A 21,762-nucleotide genomic window follows, 5' to 3' on the forward strand; every position below is an offset into this window, starting at 1 on the left:
CATTTGGCTTTTCTACCTTTAAAACCCGGAGAACAGCCAAATGGCTTTTAGCTAGGCTTTAGCTTCAGCGAAGTGGAAGCTAAATTGGCTAGTCATTCATATGTAAATTAGGTTGTTACCTGGGAATTCTGGAGGGAGTGTCTGTCTAGATGTCTGTCTAGTGGATTGAGGAATTTTCCTGCGAATCTTGTTGACTGTGCCGAGGATGGTGGTTTTCCGTCTAAGAAGTTTTTGCGCAAGTGAAAGCGATGTGAAAAAATTGTCCGTGGTAACATTTCTGCCCTTGTCTAGGAATGGTTCCATCAGCCTCATTACTACATTTTCAGAAAGTCTCTCCCCAGTGGGACGATTGGGGTCCTTGCCAAGATATGGGAAGACATTGCAAATGTACTTGGATTTTAGGTCACAAGCCACCCAAAACTTGATCCCAAACTTGTCAGGTTTACTTGCAATATACTGCAGGAAACAGCACCGAGTCTTTGATGGGAAAAGCTGTTCATCAACGGTGATATGTAGACCAGGGTTGTAGCACGTGATGTAGTTGGTGACAAATGATCCCCACACACTGGAAATTGCAGCGAACTTATCAGTCTTTGCTCGATCACTGCGGGTGGACTTGTCATCAAAGCGTAGGTGTTGCATGATGTCTTGGAAGCGGTTTCGTGCCATAGTTCCAATTATCTGTGGGTTTCCCAGGTTTGCTGACCAGCAGTCATTTAGAGATGGAACCCTGTTAACCCCCCGCAAGATGACAATTGCAATAAATGCCATTAGTTCAGGGAGGTCCATGAACCAATGAACATGCTCCGTGCACCACTCAGCAGGCCATTTGTAAATATGTGTACAAATGGTTGGTTTTTTGTACCGTTTTTATCAATAAATCTCAGCAACAAAGGACATACACCCATGTGTGTTGATTTCTCCCTAAGATGGCAAACTGAAACACTCCAAGTTGGTGACTTTTGGAGATTTATTTCCCTGGATGATTGAGAATGCATCAAGACGAACACAAAAGGAAGTTCACAGCTTTTAGCAGCTCGCCCACCCCCTCATCCACACCCCCCCACTCCCCTCCCTCCAGAATTCCCAGGTAACAACCTAATTTACATATGAATGACTAGCCAATTTAGCTTCCACTTGGCTGAAGCTAAAGCTTAGCTAAAAGCCTACCAGCCATTTGGCTGCTCTCCGGGTTTTAAAGGTAGAAAGGTAGAAGCCTGGCAGTGCTACTGTTTAAAGATGTCAAAGAAGCAAGCTCCTCCACCTCCAAAGAAATGTCAGAAGGAGTCCGAACCGCAAAAGAAGCACGTATTCTCGGAAAAGTGGTTGCAGGATGTGAGCTGGCTTCAAACAAATGATGAAAGTAGGGCTGGGCCATATTATACCGTTCACGGTAATACCGGTATAATGTTAGGCAATGATAGGAAAATGAAATATCGCGATAGAATGAGTAAAACGCACATGCGCAGTGCCTTTGTTTTCATACGCACATGGCCGATTGTTGAGTGAAACAGATGAACCAGAATTGGTTTGTAAAAATGGTGCAACTTCAGTGACGTGGAACTGGTTTGGTGTTTGTCCGTCAGATACACGACAAAGCACATTTTTTTGCAGAACATGCAAGCGGCCGTCGTTATTGTCGTATTTGTCGGACTAAGATGCTCTTAAGTCTGGGAGTAATCTGGGTCCTAAACTCCGTATACTTCAGGTCAAACGAACACTGCAGCATCACTGAGAGTTAAAAACTGTGTAAATTCTTTCATCTTTAATAAAACGATCAGCATTGCTGCTTTGCCAGGTGTAACTATGAAGTTTAACTTCCAGGCATCCATGAAAACAAAATTTATTACATTTAACGGAGTTAGAAGTTAGAAGGAAGCTAGCGGAAGTTAGCTCGCTAGTTTCGCTAGTTACCTAAGCATGATATTGCATGTTCTGACTGAGAGATTTCTGAAAAAATACAAACGTATAGCTCTGCTATCACTTCCAACATAAATGAAGACAGGAAACTAAACAGCAGTGACGTTTGTAGGGTTACTGAAGTTGGGCTAGCTGGTATATAATGATGTGCTACGTGATCGCTAGCGACACAGCTATGTTAGCATAACATAAACAGTGAAGCTGGAGGATGAACACTAACACTTTTCCACTTATAAAAGTTAACGTTAAGGTTCCTGATAGTTAGAGACAAATGCAATCGCATGGCAGGATGCTGTAAACGGACCAAACTTCAGTCAGGAGAACAACTGAGATAATCCATCCACAATACAAGGTTAGTCATTAATATACTGCAACAACATGGGAATAGAGCAGCTGCCAGAGAATTCAATTCAATTTTATTTATATAGTGCCAAATCACAACAAAAGTCGCCTCATCAATTTGCATTAATGAATCAATGGTACAGAAGTGGAGGAAGCAAGAAGAATGAGTTTAATAAAGTTTGATTTATCTGACTGCTTTGTTTCGCTTAATGTGCCTTATAATCCCGTGCACCTTATGGTCCGAAAAATACGTACTGCACACTGCAGTTTAATGTTGCAAAGCACCTCTTTTTAACTTCAGTGGATATTATACATGGTTATTCTCAGGATATGTCAGCACATTTCTACTGGAAATGCCTTTTGGTTAAACTTTCAGCAAGGAATTTGCATTTGCACTGTTACATTTTTATAAAGCTTTAATGTACATAAAAACCAGCTTGTTTAAGTGAAAATAAATGGAAGGTTGTCTTTTTGCGCTAGTAATGTTGTGGAGTTGTATTTTGTCTCGCATCAATTATATCGTCAGTTATATCGTTATCGCAAATTTTCAAATATATATCGTGATAAATGTTTTTGGCCATATCGCCCTGCTCTAGATGAAAACACAGAGATGTGGTGCAGAATATGCCATGAAAATCCCACTCTAGCGGACAAAAACAGTGCCTTTTATATGTACGCAAACGCGCGTTGCAACTTCTTATCTGGTGCGCGTCTTTTATTTTTGACAGCAAATGCGCACCCGTGGACCACTTATGTGCACCCCTGACTATAAGCCTCATTTGCCGAATCAAACCACCATTCATGCATGTGCTGTATCTAACATTCGAACTCGCACTACTCAAGGATACTCTCACATGGGAGAGTAGCTGGGGAGGCAATCCACTGATTCCGATTGGTAGGAGACCCACTCCACTCTCTTGTTTTACTGCTGTTTGTCATTAATTTTTTCTACTCGCTCACATAGTTTCTGTTTGTCTGTAATAGCTCTCTATGCTTTCCTTTTCTGTCTACTCTTTTTCTCCACCCCAACTCATCAGAATAGATGGCTACCCCTCACAGAATCTGGTTCTCTCAGAGTTTTTTTTTTTTTTTTTTTTTTTTTCCCTGATAAGAGGGAGTTCTTCCTCCCCACTGTTGTCAAGTGGTTGCTCAAAGTGGATTGTCTTACTGTTGGGTTTTTTCTCTCATCTGACAGCATAAAGTACCTTGAGGTGACTTTTGTTGTGAGTTGGTGCTATATAAATAGTGTCTTGTATTGAATTGTGGAAACACTAAAATCTAGGAGGAGCATAATATCAATACAGTGTGTATGAAATAATAATAATCATGCTCCGTCTACCAGCATACAGTAGAGAGAGAATTCGTGCCAATCATGGCACCTTATGTCAAGCAAAAATGATTTAGCATGAAGTGAATAATAGTGCAGTAATTATTGTAGCTGGATTATATACGACTCTGTCAACTGCATTTCCTACCGAGCTGAAATGTGCTTTCATCACGGACGGTGAATAACAACACGCTACCCGGCTTCTTTATGACTTTTAGCAGCTTCTGATTGCATTTCCCATGTCGTACATTTGAAGAGGGCTTTTCCCCTGAGAGCAGCATTTAATGCAACATATCACCGTCCATCAGCGCTGTGCCAGCCAAACCCACCATCTTGATCCAAAAGTAACAAAGCAGCACAGTCAGCCGCACAACTTGTTTGTGTTTGGCTAGGTTTCATGTCCTCCAATTGTTTCTCAGGGACTGCACCGCTTAGCATAAAGATTTTACTCCCATCGTAATAAATGCCACACATACTTGAGAGGTTGTTTTTTCCAACAGTGGTCTTCTTGATAAAGGACTGGAAAGAACTTCAAAGGCTAGTATTATTCATCTCAGTAGCTATGCAGAAACCTACCACTTGCCTCTTAGACTGCTTATTAAATATAATTAAGATTATTGAATCCATCTTTGTGGACTGTATATGCAACAAAGACCTAAAATTGTTACTTTAACCCCACTTCTTACTAATTTCACACGGCAAACAGAACGTTTCAGGCGAACATCATAAGTGCATTTTTATCAGTGTTGCAGGAAATGACAAAGACGCAGCTGTTGACAAAGTAAAATATGTCCGTTCCAGAGGCAAAATGTTTGTGTCCACATACCAGTGATTAATTTTCCCTCCCTCCTTTGTTTTGCTATGTAGAAAATGTAGATTAATGTTTTTGAGTAATGTGAGGAAGTCTTTAAAGCATTTTTGAATAATGTGAGGAAGTCTCAAAAGCCATATGGACTGTTGTGTTATGAAGGCCTGTTTGGCACTACTTCTTTTGCATTGGTGTTCCTGATTTCCAGCTGGGGCTTTGTGCTTCCGATCCTCACGGTACCACTTTGGATCAGAACCAGCTACACCATGGTTTCACCCAGTTGGCAGTTTATCTGTTCTGTTTTATCTCTCGTCAAACTCTGCGTGGATTCTCTAGCGATTGGTTGCTTATTTTCTCGATGAACTCACCCTGAGCCAGTTATGGAAATTATAATTGGTTCAGGTCTCAGTGGAGACTCATTCCAGTGGGAGACTGTGTGGGACCAAAATGGAAAAATGTGACATAGATGTCAAAGCACATCAGGTTTCATTCTAGTTAAAGAAGATTGTTTTCACGTCATCAGTTAATATTGGAGAAATCGGGATTAGGGGGACACTTCTGTAAATCTTACACAAGATTGGGGGCTTTTTTTTTTTCTTTTTCTTTTTAAACTTTTGTTGGGGTCTCTTTCTAAACTTTAAATCTAGAGCTGTGTAAGTTGTATGGCTTTTCTGTGTTTGTATTGCTCATGAGAGCAGCACTAATCTTTCTGTCCGTAGTCAATCATGTGTTTCATTAGCATATTGATTTATCTGCATGACACACAATAGCCTGACTTTCATTTTTTTTATTGGCTTGGGACTGGAAATTGCCTTTCTTTTGGCTTGGAGAAGCCAACTTTAAGAAATATATGATGGTAAGTCTTGTTAAAAGGAGCTTTTGCTGATCTCAGAACATTTGCTCATATTTGAATTGTTCAGCCTGTTCACAGTAACCATTAAAGTGCAGGTTTACGGGCTTTGCTTTCCACCCAAACTGAATTGGAAAGATGGCGCTGAGCAAGTTGCGCTGAAGTGCATTTTAGTGGGAATGCATTTAAGCCCAAGATTAATGTGTCAGGAGATACTTGAATGTTTTTTTAAAGTTAGTGGAAATGTTTGCATGTGGAAAATGGAACTCCAGTAAAATCAGCCTAAATGTCTCGCCTATGTTGAACTCTGCCTTAATAATTCCCCAATATCCCTTTTCCTACTTTATGCATACTAGGAACACAGAATAGTTGTAATTGTTCTTGACTTATAGTCTGCTGTTTTTTCTTCCAGCTGAATAAAAGAGAAAATTAATGTTTCCTTAGGTATATTAAAAAAAAAAAAAAACCCAAACACAATTTCCTGTGGCATTCCTTTCTTAAGACCTTTTCGGCTCTAAATTCTTAAATATCAGGGCCGAGAACACAGCGGAGCAATGGCCTGATGGCTGCTTTGGTGTGAGAGGAAAAATTTGAACCTGTTTGAACCTCATCAGTTTGCTGTACAAAGCTGCTTTAGTGCTTAGAGGAAGACAAATCCCCTACCTGCATTCAGTAATGCCTGCTATCTCGGCTGCTTTTAAAGAAGGAGTAAACTGAGAGTATGTTTGGCTTAGAGAAGAAATCTGTAACCAAGCTCTGAAGTTGGGGTCAACTTCAGGAATGCTACAAAAGTAGAAAGGAATGAAGACACAGACACACTACACAAAAAGGTAACATGTAAGTTTCTGAAATATGTGCATACAACAGAAAAGGAATAGGAAATGTGTACAGTAACTGTGTGATTCCCAGACACGATGATGTCTCCCGTAAAGATGATGCAAACTGCAGAGTTTGAAACTGGGAGCTGAATAAATTTGCTTATAAATGAGGAGTTCTCCTAAATGCTTAATGTGGTACGTGAAGACAAGTGCCTTGGCAGATAAATAGTTTATAATTAATTCATTTGTTAGCTTAATTAGTGAATTCATCAGCATTGCCGGCAGTTATGTTTATAATGAGGCAGTAAGCAGCTCGGCTTCACCTCATGTGATCTGGTGGAAACATTTGGTGGTTACCTTTGTGATACTCTTTATTCCAAGCTGTTCTTTAAGTCAGTCATTTTCTGCATTCTGACATTTTTAAGGGAGAGAAAGAAGAGCATTTGAGGCCCTGATGTCTCTTTTGAATATGTGCAGAGTATATGTGTGTCTGTGGATGTTGTATAGTTCTACAGTCCTACCTCTAAGTAGACAACTCACATGGTCTGCGATAGCCAGGCCGACAGTCAGGTGGTGATGGTCCTCTGCAGAGCCTTTTCTCTAGACAGAGACTTGTAAGTCATTATTATTAAAGTCATTATTCTTTTTCATTTTAGTTTTAGTCTAAATACACCACTAGGACCGATTTTAACACCAGCTGTACAATATACACATTTGGGGTAGTATATCAGCATTGCACATCAGTATATGAGTTTATCCTGTTTTTAAATCACCAAATGTGGAGATTGGTTTTGGTATCAATAGCTGTCAGGCTCTAATTATCATCACAGTGATTGTTCCTGATGATGTAACCTAAATATCTGACTTTAGTCACCTCCTTTAGTACTCGAGCTCCCAAACAGAATGAGAGGAAATTTGGCCTCCGATCCTCTCTGGCTGAACCGATCATTATTAGAATTGAATTTGATGTCACACTGCAAACCCTGAGCAGTTCCTGTAAGTCTTTTGTGAGGATACTTCTGCTCTTGACATATTTTATTGTCACAGGAACTGTCATTGTAGGCTTATGGAGTACAGACATTAGCTGTGAGTGGCAAAGGTTAAGAATGGGCCCTGCAAAATATGCACAGTATTTGTCTTCATGTTATAACATCAGTCCACACACCGTACAACACAGTGACAAAGTAGCATCATGTTTTCTGCTCTAATGCTGCTATCAGTGTTTCCTTATCTTTTTGCTTTGTTATCAGGTTCAACTCATCAGATTAGGCTTTTTGCTGGTGTCAATGTGAATTGTCAGACAAAACAGTGAAACAGCAGAGGATGTCAAACTCACAGTTCGTGTATAATTGTGCACGACATGGAGCTGTGCAGCCCCAAAGTTAAGTAGATTTGATGGATGTAGTCTATGTCTGGGTTGGTGTTGCCTGTCAGCGCTGACGTGCACCTCATCAATGCCACTGATCAGCTCCCCGGGGTGCCGACCAGCTCAATGGAGCTGAAGGGCACTGTGTCCTCTAGTGTGGAGTTGTATAAATGCTGGAGCCGCTGCTCTTTGCTTTCCGATTCCTGCTGGACTTTGTACGAGGAGCAGTTTTTAAGAAGTAAAAAGAAGAGGGTTTTAGACACAGGTGAGGCATCGAAAGAAAGGAGGTGAGAACGGGTGAACGTGCTTTTATCCACTTTACTGAGAATATGTTTGATAATTAGTTTGTTCTTTGATTTTTATTCCTGTAGTCACTTGAGTTGTGTTAGTGTGATATTCCAGATGATACATCTAAAAGTCGCTTTGAAGCTTTTTTCATATTTAAGCAAAAAAAAAAAAAAGTAGTGGGAGTCTGTTTGATGCACTTCTGTGGATTTGTAATCCAAAGCAAAATGTTGGTGATTGACACTTTATTTTATGTAGGACACAGAACCCACCATGCTGGACATTGATCTTAGGGCTTTGGTTGTGCATCAGGAAAGCAGGTCACAGATTTCCCAATCGGTGACCTGCTTTCCTGATGCACAACCAAACTATCACTGTTTCCTCTGCCCTTAAGCTCTAAATCCCAATCATATTAGAGCTGTAGGTCACAGGTGGAGCACCTAACCATGTGGAAACACCAAAAAGATTACATGCTAAGCTTTTTTTTTTTTTCTTTTTTTTTAATCAAAATTAAACTGGAAAGAAATTGGCACAGACTTGCTGTCAAACTTGTAGTTAGCTTTTGCTAACTGTAGCTGGGAGCATGAATAGGAAAATGGCACCAGAACAAGAGGAGTGAACATAACCTGAATCTGTATCAAATCTTTATTTTGAAACGCATAACGAGAGTTAATACATATAAAAAAAAAATATAAATATATATATATATATATATATATATATATATATATATATATATATATATATATATACATACATACATACATACATACATACATACATATACATATATATACACATACATATATATATATGTATGTGTATATATATATATGTATGAATGAATGAACATGATATCAAAGAAAGATATCATGTTGAAAATATTGAGCAATTCCTGTTTGGGGAAAAAAGAATAATAAGGAAGCAAATGCTTATTAATTCCTGCCCCTGTTTAGCTCATCCTATATATGTTTTGATTTTGCAATCAAATGTATACAGACGCATATTAATTTATAGCATATATCTATTGTTCAGTCCCTTGTTATATTATTACATGCATCATACCATTTCTGCTGTAAATGGTATGTTCTTTTATTCATTAGCTTTTTTAATTTTTTTGTCGTCTTCTTCCTCGTCTTTATCCATCTTACCTGTACTCCTCATGTCCTCCTTGTGGTTCATGCGTGGATCTGCGAGGCTCTTTGTTGGCCCTTCTCCATCCTCTTCTTCAACCTCCCTGTTGTTCTTTTCCCCGATAAACCTCACCACACGCGTGCGCCCTTCGGATTCAAGATCACAGAGTGCGCTTTAGCCCCAGTTGCAATGGAGGACAGTGACCACGAGCATTCCTCTTCATCAGATGAACAAGACTCCTGTCCAGCTTCCCCTAATCAGAGCAGACACCATGATCATGATCACCATGAACAGGTATCGGTGATGCCCCCCCCCCCCCAATATATATATATTTTTTCTGTTACTGCCCATCTTCAGCTGATTTCTGCCGTCAAAGTCTGTAGTTTTTATGCGCTTAAGCTAAGGATTAGACATGAATTGATCTCTTTAGGGTCTAAATTTAAATTTAAAACTGTGTCACAGTGTGTACTCACAGCTGAATTTGAGTGGCCGTGTTGCTTGCTGAATTCCACTCCATTATTTATCTATCAGGGAGACTTTAGTAACTGTAACTAGAGTCCATAGCTGCGTGTCCTCTTACAGAAAATTTACACTTTTAAAGATTGCATTAATAATGAACAGTAAAATACCTGATGTCTAAAACAGTCCTTGTCTTTAATATTACCGATCACTCTTAAAGGAGAGTAAATATAAACACAGTATTGGAGTTCATTCATTGTTAGTTTCATAAAACAACTTGGCTGCAGTGTTCAGCTCTAACATGACTTCTCTTCATTTATAATAGAAGGTGATCCACCAGCTGTAAAGTCCCTAACATGTATCCTGTTTCCAATGAATAGTTAAAGGCTCATCCACATTAATGTACAATTGTCATGTGTTACCCACTGGCCTTCTGCATGGGTATACTAACAGTTTTGAGTTGTCAGATATGAAAGATCTCTTTGTTGCTGTGTCTTAAATCCCTCACCATAAAACTTTAAGTTGATTTTCTAAAACTTTCTACCCTCTGGATCTCCATACCTCCCCCTCTACATTGGTGCTCTACCGTTCCTCTTTTCCCTCCACCGTATTTCTTTTTTTCCTGTTCGCCTCGTCACCTCCCCCCCCCCCCCCACGACCTTCGCTTCTCTCCAGCCCTCAAGCCATTCAGATGACTCAGAAGTGGAAAACATTATGCAGGACCCTCAGCATCATGGTGGGCACGGTCTCCGCCATCACAAGCATCACCACCATCATGACCCCGAGGCTCATGATGCGGACAGGCAGGCCGAGGGGAATGACCGCCCCCACACCCCGTCATATTTGCGGCCCCCCGTGGCCGGCAGGGCCCAGTCAGATTCGGGTTCAGACACCGGTTTGCCACAAAGCCGAAGCGTGGAGTTTGACTTGCCGTCCCCCGTCAGTCCCTCCAGGCCAAAGAGCCCCTGGGTTCGATTTGACCCATACGACAGTAGCGAGGTAATACAAGGCATCACGGTCAGGAAGCCCCAAAGAGGGGTCAGCACAGCCCGTGTGCTGTAACATGCTGATACATTTCATACCATGTTTTACAGTTGTTTGGGTGTTTTGTTTTGTTTTTTGGTTTTGTGCTGTTGCCGTTATTGCTGTCGAAATACTGCAAATGGGACAACAATGCCAAACTATTTCAAAAAGCCAATATCAGGTTTGAAAAAAGAAACCATGGTGTACACAGCCTCTGTTTCCTTATTCCATTTTTATCTTTTTGTGCATTTGTAGGACCAGGACAAGGAGTACGTGGGTTTCGCAACGCTGCCAAACCAGGTGCACCGCAAGTCTGTCAAGAAAGGATTTGACTTCACGCTCATGGTAGCAGGTAAATCCTCGTTTTAGCATTAGCTGCTATTTGATCTTAAGACAGTGTTTGTTTTAAAAAGACGGTCTTTTCTTCTTTGTTGTTCTTTGTTTGAAGGTGAATCTGGCCTGGGAAAGTCCACCCTGGTCAACAGTCTGTTTCTCACAGATCTGTACAAAGATAGGAAGCTGCTCAATGCAGAAGGTGCGTGTGATTATTTGTTTTAAAATTTGCTGTACTATATTATGTAATGGCTGAGGGCTGTTTAATTTTTTTTTTTCTATCCTAGAGAGAATCACACAAACGGTAGAAATCACCAAACATACGGTGGATATAGAGGAGAAAGGTGTCAAATTGAAACTCACCATTGTGGATACCCCTGGGTTTGGGGATGCTGTGAACAACACTGAATGGTACAGACATGTTTAACGCATCAGATAACCCTGAGTGAATCTGAGTTACACGGTCAGCTGAGACTGAACGCCCCTGTGTGTTTCTGCTTTAGCTGGAAGTCAGTGGCTGACTACATTGACCAGCAGTTCGAGCAGTACTTCAGGGATGAGAGTGGCCTCAATCGCAAGAACATCCAGGACAACCGCGTACACTGCTGCCTCTATTTCATCTCACCCTTCGGTCACGGGTATGACAAAGCTACAGCTAACTCAGCCTGCTCCTCCTCTCTTTATTATTACTTCTAAAAATATGGAAGATTAAGTTGTTTCTGCTGCAGCACATTATCACGTGCAATGTTCAGAAATGATAATGGGACCATTAACTACACTTTTCCTCGTGATCTCTGATCACATGTTTATCGCAGCCATCGTCCTGAGCGCACACGTGATATCTTCCACACATATCTAGTGGATCGGTGTTTACTCACAGTGTGTTCAGCCTCTTAAATTGTTGATGCCCAGCATCTTTCCCAGAGATAAAGCACCTCTCAGCTGCCCTTGGATAACTTTACATCTGATGCAGTGATTTCACACTAATCAATTGTTTGTGCTGTGTGCTGTTGTGGTACCTCTCAGCACATTTGTGCGCATCCAGATCTGTGTTCATCAAGGAGCCAGAATACCATAAAATTCAAGTAATGCTGCAGAGCATTTTCAGCGTGACAGCCATGGAGAAACGGCTCCCTCTGTTGGTGAGCAAATGTCTGCTGCCACCGATTGGTCGGCCAGTGTGCCATGCAGCCAGAGACATCATCTTATGCTTCAAGTTTTTTTGGGGGGGAGGGGGGTTGTACATTTTTGCCGTCATTTGATAGTGCAGCATTAGATGGGGGGGAAAAGGAGAGAGAGGAGGGGAAGGACTCCAACCCAGACTGATGCATTTCAGCTGTATGGCATGTGGTCACATGCTAAATCTCTGAGATAAACTAGCACCCCTACTTCCTTTAATTTTGAACTACAGATAAGACTTGATGCAGGAAAGCTTAGAGTGGAGAAATCTAGATGTGGATCGGCAGGTAAATCTGTTGTTGCCTGATCCTGATTGCCAGCAATTCATGAGCATTTATAAAACTCTTTCAAATCTAAATGGAGTTTATTGGCACAAAATGATCTAACAGTTGATGATTATCAACCCCAGTTTAAACTTGTCTAACAGTAAATCATCAGTGGTGGCCCTTTTTGAAGTTTTCTGTGGCCTGTGAAGGCAACGTGGAAAAAGCGCATGGCTTGTATATTTCATTCAGCCACAGTTTATGTTAAACCATGATAGGGCAGCCCAGAATGTGACTCGGGAAGTATTTTTCTTCAATTAGTCATCATTAGCAAACTAAACCTTCCTGACAATGATTGATAACTTTTTGCCCAGGAATGTAACTCCAACCTCATTAATGGTTAGCGATAAACGTGCGCAAACCATCATTCTCTGAAGAAACTCTACACGCTACAAACACCGACCCGGCCATAAAAACTCAGAGAACCCCTAAAAAAAAGTTTGTGTTCCTCATGTGCTGAAAGCTGTAGTCCTTATTGCAGTGGCCTGCTTTCAGGTGACTCACCTTTTTCGAAAATGCCCACTCTCTTGTCTACTCTACACTATCCTAATAAATAATAAGTGTCTCATTATCCTTTCTTGGTATGTTTTGCCTCATCTCTTCCAGCCTCCGACCTCTGGATGTGGAATTTATGAAGGCTCTCCATGAGAAGGTCAACATTGTCCCAGTCTTGGCCAAAGCAGACACACTCACCCCTGGTGAAGTGAAGAAAAAGAAAATTAAGGCAAGGAGACTACATGTTTCATCCCACGAATCAATCCGTGTATACGCCGCAGAGTGTTTTACTCGTATCCTCACAGAGGACGTTATTCACACTTTGACATCAGACATGTTTTTCCACTGTTTTTCTTTGCAGATCAGAGAGGAGATTGAGCAGTACGGTATAAAGATATACCAGTTCCCTGACTGCGACTCTGATGAAGATGAAGATTTCAAGCAACAAGACCATGAGCTGAAGGTGATCAGTGATCTCCTTTCTTTCTTTTCTTCATCCAAGTATTTGTGTTTAGTACACTAAACTCAGCTGAAAGCAGAATGCTGAGAGTCAAGACATTGTCATTCAAAACAAATTGTGCTGCAAACAAATTTAATATTAATAAGAATTGACATTAAAATGAATGAACAGACTATATAGTCACCCTGGTGGATTTAAGTGTTGATGAATCAGCCTCCTCTACACTTCCCGTGTTGTAAGGTGGTACTAAGCACACAGTCGGTGGAAATAAAAGCAAAAGTTATCACTACTAGCAAAACCCCTGCTCAACACACAGGTCTTTACTTTGGTCAATAAACAATAACTATCAAGAAAATCAGAATTAATTCTTAATTATGATGCATTTCATATATTTTAATTTTAGTAAGTATAGGATATATTTTCTGTGTCATACAGGCTGGTTTTGCCAGGCCTGCAGCGCTTGTTTGACCATGTGACACGTCTTTAATAATTTTATTACTACGTGTAATTTAATTTATCATATCAACACAGCGTTTCATTCTAACGCTATGATAAAGATCTAAATACTGGTTTATTTACTGGAACAGCAATAATTGCAATAATGTAACAAATTTGTTAGATGTCACATTTTGAACAATGTAAGTATGTGACATGAGGAAAATCTTAAAAACATATAATATATTTATTGATATCATATTTATCTATGCCCTATACTGCCCTATACACTCACAGTGCTCTAGGCAAAGTTAATGCAAAGCTTTATCTTAAGTTCATGGTCCAGTCGACTACATATGCTACGGTCATGTCAGTACGATTACAATCAAATCAATAACTGTGAGGTTTATGGAATTCTACCTCTTGTTGGATTACGTAAAGATCAGGTTTAAAAAGGGGGGAAAAAAAGGTCTTGCACAAGAAAGGACGAAGACATTTAAGAGGAAAGGGATATAACTGGTCTGTTGTTGTTGTTGTTTTTTTTTTAATACAGATGTGTTCACACCCTGCCCAGCCAGATGTGATCTTTATGACCATAACATGCTTTTAATATTACGATCTTTATCTTGACCCCTTTAGGAAAGCATCCCCTTTGCAGTAATAGGCAGCAACACCGTGGTGGAGGCCAAAGGGAAGAGGGTGCGAGGCCGTCTGTACCCCTGGGGTATTGTAGAAGGTAACCTTGACCTCACGTGTTCCCCTAAACAAAGACCTCAAAAGTCATACATACTAAAATGCTTTCTGTATAGATGTACCATTACAAAAGTTGACAGAGAACGTGTATAAGTATTGAGTGTGTAGTTGATCCTCACTCTGTGGTCTGCAGTGGAAAACCCAGCACACTGCGATTTCGTGAAGCTGAGGAACATGCTCGTTCGCACGCACATGCAAGATCTCAAGGACGTGACCCGAGAGACTCACTACGAGAACTACAGAGCTCAGTGCATCCAGAGCATGACCCGCATGGTCGTCAAGGAGCGCAACCGCAAGTATGCTCACGCTGAAGGACGGGAGAAATAAGTTTTAGTGAGATGAAAGAAATATGGCACAAGAAAAATCAAGATGAAGATATGAATTCTAACAATGTTAGAATATTGTTGTTTTGAGAAGGAGACTGTGATTAAAAAAACGTGTGACCTTCATATATTCTTGAGGTATTTGATGGGTTTGCTCTGACGTGTCTGGTGTAGTGTCTTAACAATGTTTGTCGGCAGCTGATTAGACATCACAGGCTTATTTACATTGGTCTGTGTTCTCACTTTGTAGTAAACTCTGTGAACTTTCCCAAAACGTGTGTCTCTCTGCAGTAAGCTAACGCGGGAGAGCGGCACAGACTTCCCCATCCCAGTGGTGCCCGGAGTAGCCGAGACCGAGACGGAAAAGCTCATCAGAGAGAAAGATGAGGAGGTACGGCACGCCGACCACGAACTGGAGTCGCATCACGACCACGAGCATGACTCTGCCCACAATTTTGATCACCACGAGCACTCAGACCGTCAGCCCATCCCAGAGAGGCACTCAGATCACAAAGGCGATGAAGCTCTCTGAGTATCTTTAGCTCACAGATGATGTGTTTACCCAAAAACTTTTTTTTTTAAGTCCAGTCAGATCACGTTTTGTGAAACTCACAAGAAAACAGTCTCATAAACAGGAAATGGTTTAATTATAGAGTAAACCTGTAGCCTTTTGGAGCTTTAAACTGTGACTAGGAAAAGAGATTGCCACTTACACTCTCTGGAAGCACCAGGATGTTTATAACCACGCCATCATCCAGAGTTTCAGGATGAACTTTCTCAGGATTAAAGAAAGAAAAGCTGAATGTAACGTGTTCCTGCACCTGAGCTCATAACATCTGTGCATGGCAGGTCAGAGAAGGTGGGAAGGATAATGATGGGAAAGTGTTAAGACTGACAGAAAAAACCTGGTGTTAGTGGGTATTTAAAGGGCTACATACTGTGCAATACTGTGATGCTTAGTGCAAGTAAAGTAGCAAAAAAAAGTAGGGAAATTTGTGTTTGGTTGATTGCTTCTTTGTTGTAACAATGCTTCCAGGCAATAAACCTTGTATCCTCATATCTTATGCATTTGTCAGTCAAGCAGCAGAGTTGAGCCCATGAAAATCTTCCCTGCCAATGCCAAACAGCTATGATATTGACTCTTGTTTGGTGTAATTTAATGGATTAGATTATTTAAGTCTGAAGAAACAAAACATACTTTAATTGTTTAATACAACCCCAACGACCTGGCACCCTCCTCCTCATGCTAGTCTCCAGTTTGGTCACATCCTGTTCTTCAATCAGCATTTGTCCCAAATCAGCCAATGTTATGTTGGTCATTATGGCCCAAGCTGATCCCGCAAACATGCCACTTACAGGTTTTTGGGATCAGGGGTAAGGTCAGGACGGAAGGTGGGCCATTTCATCCTCTCCACTCCCAAAATCTGGAGGTAGTCTCTGATAAACTCTTCTCTGTGGGGGTGGGGGGATTGTCATCTTAGAGAATAGAGTTCAGTCCCAGACTGTAGAGAGATGGCCATTGGCTGCAAAATCTCATCTCGAAATCTCTCTGCATCGACCTTGCCTGCAGTGATGACAAGCCTTGTTTTTCCTGTGAGGGAGATGCCAACAGCAAATGCTGTTACCCTCTCAGAGCAACAATCTGGACATAACAGTCCTCCACATGTTTAGGTCCCACCGCACATGTTGCAGACACTGGTGCAAAGGGGCCTGATGGTGAAGGGCAGTCATGGTGTCAGAAGCTCAAAACAAGAGTCAATAGCAGAATTAATCATCTCTGTGGTAGAGAATGTTTTTAATGCACATAACCCACATGCTTAAATCCGCTGCTCAACCCACAGATGTATTTTCATTACAAATGTGGCACCATTTAACAGGAAATAAACAGGCATTCCCTCAGTGTAAGATTTATTACCAAGCAGCATCTTTGCAACACAGAAATAATCAATCAAACCCAAATTTCCTTACTTTTTTTTGCAAAGTTTAGTTATAAATATTACTGTTGTGAAAAGAAACCTTCCTTATAGATTCCTTTTTATTTTGGGTTTGTAGATGCTAGACTGTTGCCCTGTTAATGACTGTTTTGAGTCTCAGGAATAGACGGTTGTATATGGTTTTAATGTTGTCCTGCAATCATAATGAGTTAAATAAGCTATGTCAATACCAGCCCCTTCCCTCTGCAACACCAGACCGTGCAAAATCTATTTATTTCATTAAATAAAGAGTCTTATTTTTTCCCTCATTTGTTTATTTTACATTTTCTGTCTGATCAACATGAAGCAACGCAGTAACACCAAATTAGCTCAATATACATCTTTGCCCACGGGTGTTATAGCCAACCCACACACAGCAGCAGCTGGACAAACATCTCCAGGTGAACAGGAGCTGTATAACACCTGTGTTACCTGCTTATTTCTAACAAATCTGATAGGGGGGGGGGACTCACTCAACATGATTAGGTGATTGAGTAGCTGACTGATACTAGTGATTTTAATATCCTAAAGTGCTGCTTCTGTGATAACAGATACTCTGTAGTCCAGAGTGAAGCAGCAGATGGAGGGAGCCTTGTTTCCCTGCTGCCATTCAGCACATGTCACGTGGTTTGGGGAGAACAGGCCCATCTCCCAGGCGTTTATTGATTTGTTGCCTGTGCGGCCGTGCGTAAATGAATAGCTTCGATGAAATCCCCCTTACACTTCACACCGCTATGAAAGTGGATGCGTCGCATTCAAACGTATCACACTAACACCCGTCTCCTCTCTCTGCTCTCTTCTCCCAGCTGCGGCGGATGCAGGAGATGCTGCAGAGGATCCAGGATCATATGATCACTCAGAAGGACGGCTATTGAGAAACAAGAACCCAGTCACACTGTGTACATGTGTTGCTCTCACTGGGATTTAATTAAAAAAAAGAAAAAGAAAAACTCCCCACTCCACCCCAAACAAACATTCCACTCTTGGATATTGACATCCCAAACCACCTCTCAGCCTCATCAGCAGCATGTTATACGTGGATCAAGGACCCGGCGAGGAGGTGGTAAGACGTTTGCAGCTTAGCGACTCCCTTTATCCGCTCCAGAATCTCTGACATTTACGGCAGCACCGCTGAGAAACACCCAACTCTCCCTGTCTGCTGTTTAAAACGGCTCTCGTGATGTTCGCTTGAATGAATGAAAGGTTGGGGGTTAATTCACATATCAGAGCTTTTTCTTTAGCCACATGATCACAGGGTTGTTTTTACAAGTTTGCATCAAAGCTTACACTTTTCTGGGTGTTTTTCTGGTTTATTTTTTAAAAATCTTTACAGGTCAACAGACACACACACACATATACATATATATATATATATATATATATACTGTAATAATATAATTTTCTATAATACACCTTTTTTTTCCTACTGTTTTTGTTTTTTTACATGCTATATTTAATGTTACACTGCTCGACTATGTGGATGACGGAGGTTCCTGTTGGTTAATTTGGTTTAAGGGTTTTTTTGGTTTTTGTTCATTTGGTTTGTTCAGTGTCTGCATGGTCACAATTATAGTTGTCACATCTGATGCCTGACGTCACAGGGTTAGCTCAGTGTTAGCTCACAAGCAAACTCACTGATTGTCATTGTCAACATTCGAGATGCGATGTATCTTTAAATCTGGTAGAGAAGTCTTTAAAAACCACGTGGAGAATTCCCAAAAGTAGCAAAGTCCCAAAAGGTTGTTGAAAAATACAAGACCCTAGATTTGCATGAGATGAGCGTCAAAGGGCAGGGTTGCATTAAAGGTCATGCAGTGATTTTTTTTTTATTTTTGCATGAGTTTTGTGAAGATTACTCAGATTGCAGATCTGTTTGATGATCATAAACTGACCAGCTGTTGGGGGTGATAATAGAAGCTTTTTTTTAATTGGTTTGTTATAATTATCTTCTCACTTAAAGGGAGCTCCTATGCGGATGAGTACTAACCTTTACATTTATCTTACAGCCAATGATAAATTTAATAATCCCAATATTTTTTCTTTGGATTGGTCTTCAAAAGTGAGAATTGTTTTTAATTTTGCAATAACTTAGCAACACCATTACAGCCCATGAGTAATGATCAAAAACAAAGAGTGAACATGAGTCTCTTGACTTTTTTTTTTTTTAATGTTGCAGAGTTTCTTTTTTTTTAAAAATTAGATGACTCTACTCTGACTTGTTTGACCTTTGTTTAAAAAATATATATATGAAAAATACATTCCTCGAGTTTCTATCGCAGAGTCAGGTGACACTTTTTGTTTTTGAATTCATGTTAAATTTGCCTTCGTTATTTTGCATTTTTTGATTATATTTATGTAATAAATTTATAAATGAAAGAGGTTGGAGAGGGCAATGTGTACAAATTCTAATATTGTAATAAAATATGACTATAATTTCAAGTTGAATAAGACAATGGGTTTTTTATGGCTGCAAATGGAAGTGGGATTAAATGGTTTTGTGTGTCATCTAAGATGTGTGGATTGATAGTGATTTTCTGATATAAGTTTAGGAAGTGTGTGTGTATATATATATGTTATAGTACAGGGTGGGCCATTTATATGGATACACCGTAATAACATGGGAATGGTTGGTGATATTAAAGTCCTGTTTGTGGCACATTAGTATATGTGAGGGGGCAAACTCCTCAAGATGGGTGGTGACCATGGTGGCCATTTAGAAGTCGGCCATCTTGGATACAACTTTAGTTTTTTCAATAGTAAGAGGGCCATGTGACACATCAAACTTATTGGTAATGTCACAAGAAAAACAATGGTGTGCTTGGTTTCAACGTAACTTTATTCTTTCATGAGTTATTTACAAGTTTCTGACCACTTATAAAATGTGTTCAATGTGCTGCCCATTGTGTTGGATTGTCAATGCAACCCTCTTCTCCCACTCTTCACACACTGATAGCAACACCGCAGGAGAAATGCCAGCACAGGCATCCAGTATCCGTAGTTTCAGGTGCTGCACATCTCGTATCTTCACACCATAGACAGTCGCCTTCAGATGACCTCAAAGATAAAAGTCTAAGGGGGTCAGATCGGGAGTCCTTGGGGGCCATTCAACTGGCCCACGACGACCAATCCACTTTCCAGGAAACTGTTCATCTAGGAATGCTCGGACCTGGCACCCATAATGTGGTGGTGCACCATCTTGCTGGAAAAACTCAGGGAACGTGCCAGCTTCAGTGCATAAAGAGGGAAACACATCATGTAGCTATTTCAAATATCCAGTGGCCTTGAGGTTTCCATTGATGAAGAATGGACCCACTATCGTTGTACCCCATATACCACACCAAACCATCACTTTTGTTGTTCCAACAGTCTTGGAGGGATCCATCCAATGTGGGTTAGTGTCAGACCAATAGCGGTGGTTTTGTTTGTTAACTTCACCGTTCACATAAAGGTTTGCCTCATCACTGAACAAAATCTTCTGCGTGAACTGAGGGTCCTGTTCCAATTTTTGTTTTGCCCATTCTGCAAATTCTGTGCGCCGATCTGGGTCATCCTCGTTGAGATGCTGCAGTAGCTGGAGTTTGTAAGGGTGCCATTTGAGAGTAGCTAATATCCGCCGAAGGGATGTTCGACTAATGCCACTCTCCAGTGACATGCGGCGAGTGCTACGCTGTGGGCTCTTGCTGAATGAAGCTAGGACAGCCACTGATGTTTCTTCATTAGTGACAGTTTTCTTGCGTCCACATTTTGGCAAATCCAACACTGAACCAGTTTCACGAAACTTAGCAAGCAGTTTGCTTACAGTAGCATGGGAGATGGGTGGTCTCGTAGGGTGTCTTGCATTGAAATCTGCTGCAATGACCCGGTTACTGCGTTCACCAGATATCAACACAATTTCGATCCGCTCCTCACGTGTTAACCTCTTTGAAATGTCAATGGCTGTGAACAAAGAGAAACTTGTAAATAACTCATGAAAGAATAAAGTTGCGTTGAAAGCAAGCACACCAGTGTTTTTCTTGTGACATTACCAATAAGTTTGATGTGTCACATGGCCCTCTTCCTATTGAAAAAACAGAAGTTGTATCCAAGATGGCCGACTTCTAAATGGCCACCATGGTCACCACCCATCTTGAGGAGTTTGCCCCCTCACATATACTATTGTGCCACAAACAGGACTTTAATGTCACCAACCATTCCCATGTTATTACGGTGTATCCATATAAATGGCCCACCCTGTATTACCAGTCACTTTACCTCGGTAAATTGTTTTCAGTTTTTTTAAATAACTTGTTTAATTGAATTTAATGATATCTCAATTAAATTTGTTGCTAGTGTGAAAGATGGAATCACTGGCCACTTCATTAGGTACACCTTTCTATTACCGTGGACCTACTTTTGTCTTCAGAGCTGTCTTATTGCTTCATGGATCCAAGAAGGTGTTAGAAGTGTTCTTCTGCAATTTTGGTCCACGTTGATATGATGGCATCACACAGTTGCTGCAAATTTGTGTGAAGCTGACAAATCAAAAAAGGCACTCTACTGGATTGAGATCTGGTAACTGTGGAGGTCGTCTGAGAACCGTGAACTTGGTGTCATGTTCATGTTTTGAGATGATTTTAACTTTGTGACGTGGTGTGTTATCCTTCTGGAAGCAGCCATTAGAAGATTGTTCTACTGTGGTCATACAAGGATCGACATAGCCAGCAACAATATTCAGGTATGCTTTAAACGATGCTCAGTTGGTACTGTGGGGCCCAGAGTGGACCAAGAAAATTACTCTGACCATTACACCAGCATAAACACCAATACAAGGCAGGAAGATTTCATGCCGTTTATGACACTTCCGTCTGGCTGTTGCAGTGGAGATCAAGACTCGGGTCAGGTGACATTTTCCCAATCTTTTATCATCTAATTTTGGCGAGTTTGCAAATTATCATATAGCTGGCAAGAGTGGCCTTCTGCTGTTGTAAGCCATCTGCTTCCATGGTCAGCGTGTTGGGTATTTGGAGTTGCTCTTCTGCATACCCTAGTTGTTACAACCAAGGTATGCAGTTACTGTTGCAGTGTGGCCTTTCTTTTCTAACCTCTAGCATTAACATCACACACAGAAGATATTTTCTTTCTGTAAACTGTAGACATGGGTGTGTGGGGAAGATCCC

The 21,762-nt window shown here is 40.8% G+C and overlaps 1 protein-coding gene across 4 annotated transcripts in view; it reads left to right on the forward strand.

Annotated features, from left to right (window-relative positions):
• sept4b (septin 4b) overlaps positions 1–19,045 on the forward strand; it is a 50,008-nt gene extending 30,963 nt beyond the window's left edge. For 3 of the 4 annotated variants that reach the window (XM_040009041.1, XM_040009043.1, XM_040009042.1), the window contains 10 exons: positions 10,588–10,684; positions 10,781–10,867; positions 10,953–11,076; positions 11,169–11,303; positions 12,774–12,891; positions 13,024–13,125; positions 14,197–14,293; positions 14,444–14,606; positions 14,925–15,024; positions 17,413–19,045. In XM_040009041.1, coding sequence (XP_039864975.1) covers positions 10,588–10,684; positions 10,781–10,867; positions 10,953–11,076; positions 11,169–11,303; positions 12,774–12,891; positions 13,024–13,125; positions 14,197–14,293; positions 14,444–14,606; positions 14,925–15,024; positions 17,413–17,481 — 1,092 coding nt within the window. In that variant the 3' untranslated portion in view covers positions 17,482–19,045. Of the gene's footprint in view, positions 1–8,787; positions 9,145–9,984; positions 10,309–10,587; positions 10,685–10,780; positions 10,868–10,952; positions 11,077–11,168; positions 11,304–12,773; positions 12,892–13,023; positions 13,126–14,196; positions 14,294–14,443; positions 14,607–14,924; positions 15,025–17,412 lie in introns of those variants that run through there. The other variant, XM_040009044.1, reaches the window with a different exon arrangement.
• The last annotated feature ends 2,717 nt before the right edge of the window (positions 19,046–21,762 follow it).

Source organism: Simochromis diagramma, unplaced genomic scaffold (assembly GCF_900408965.1).
Source record: "Simochromis diagramma unplaced genomic scaffold, fSimDia1.1 OVJJ01000344.1, whole genome shotgun sequence".
Classification (NCBI taxonomy): Eukaryota; Metazoa; Chordata; class Actinopteri; order Cichliformes; family Cichlidae; genus Simochromis; species Simochromis diagramma.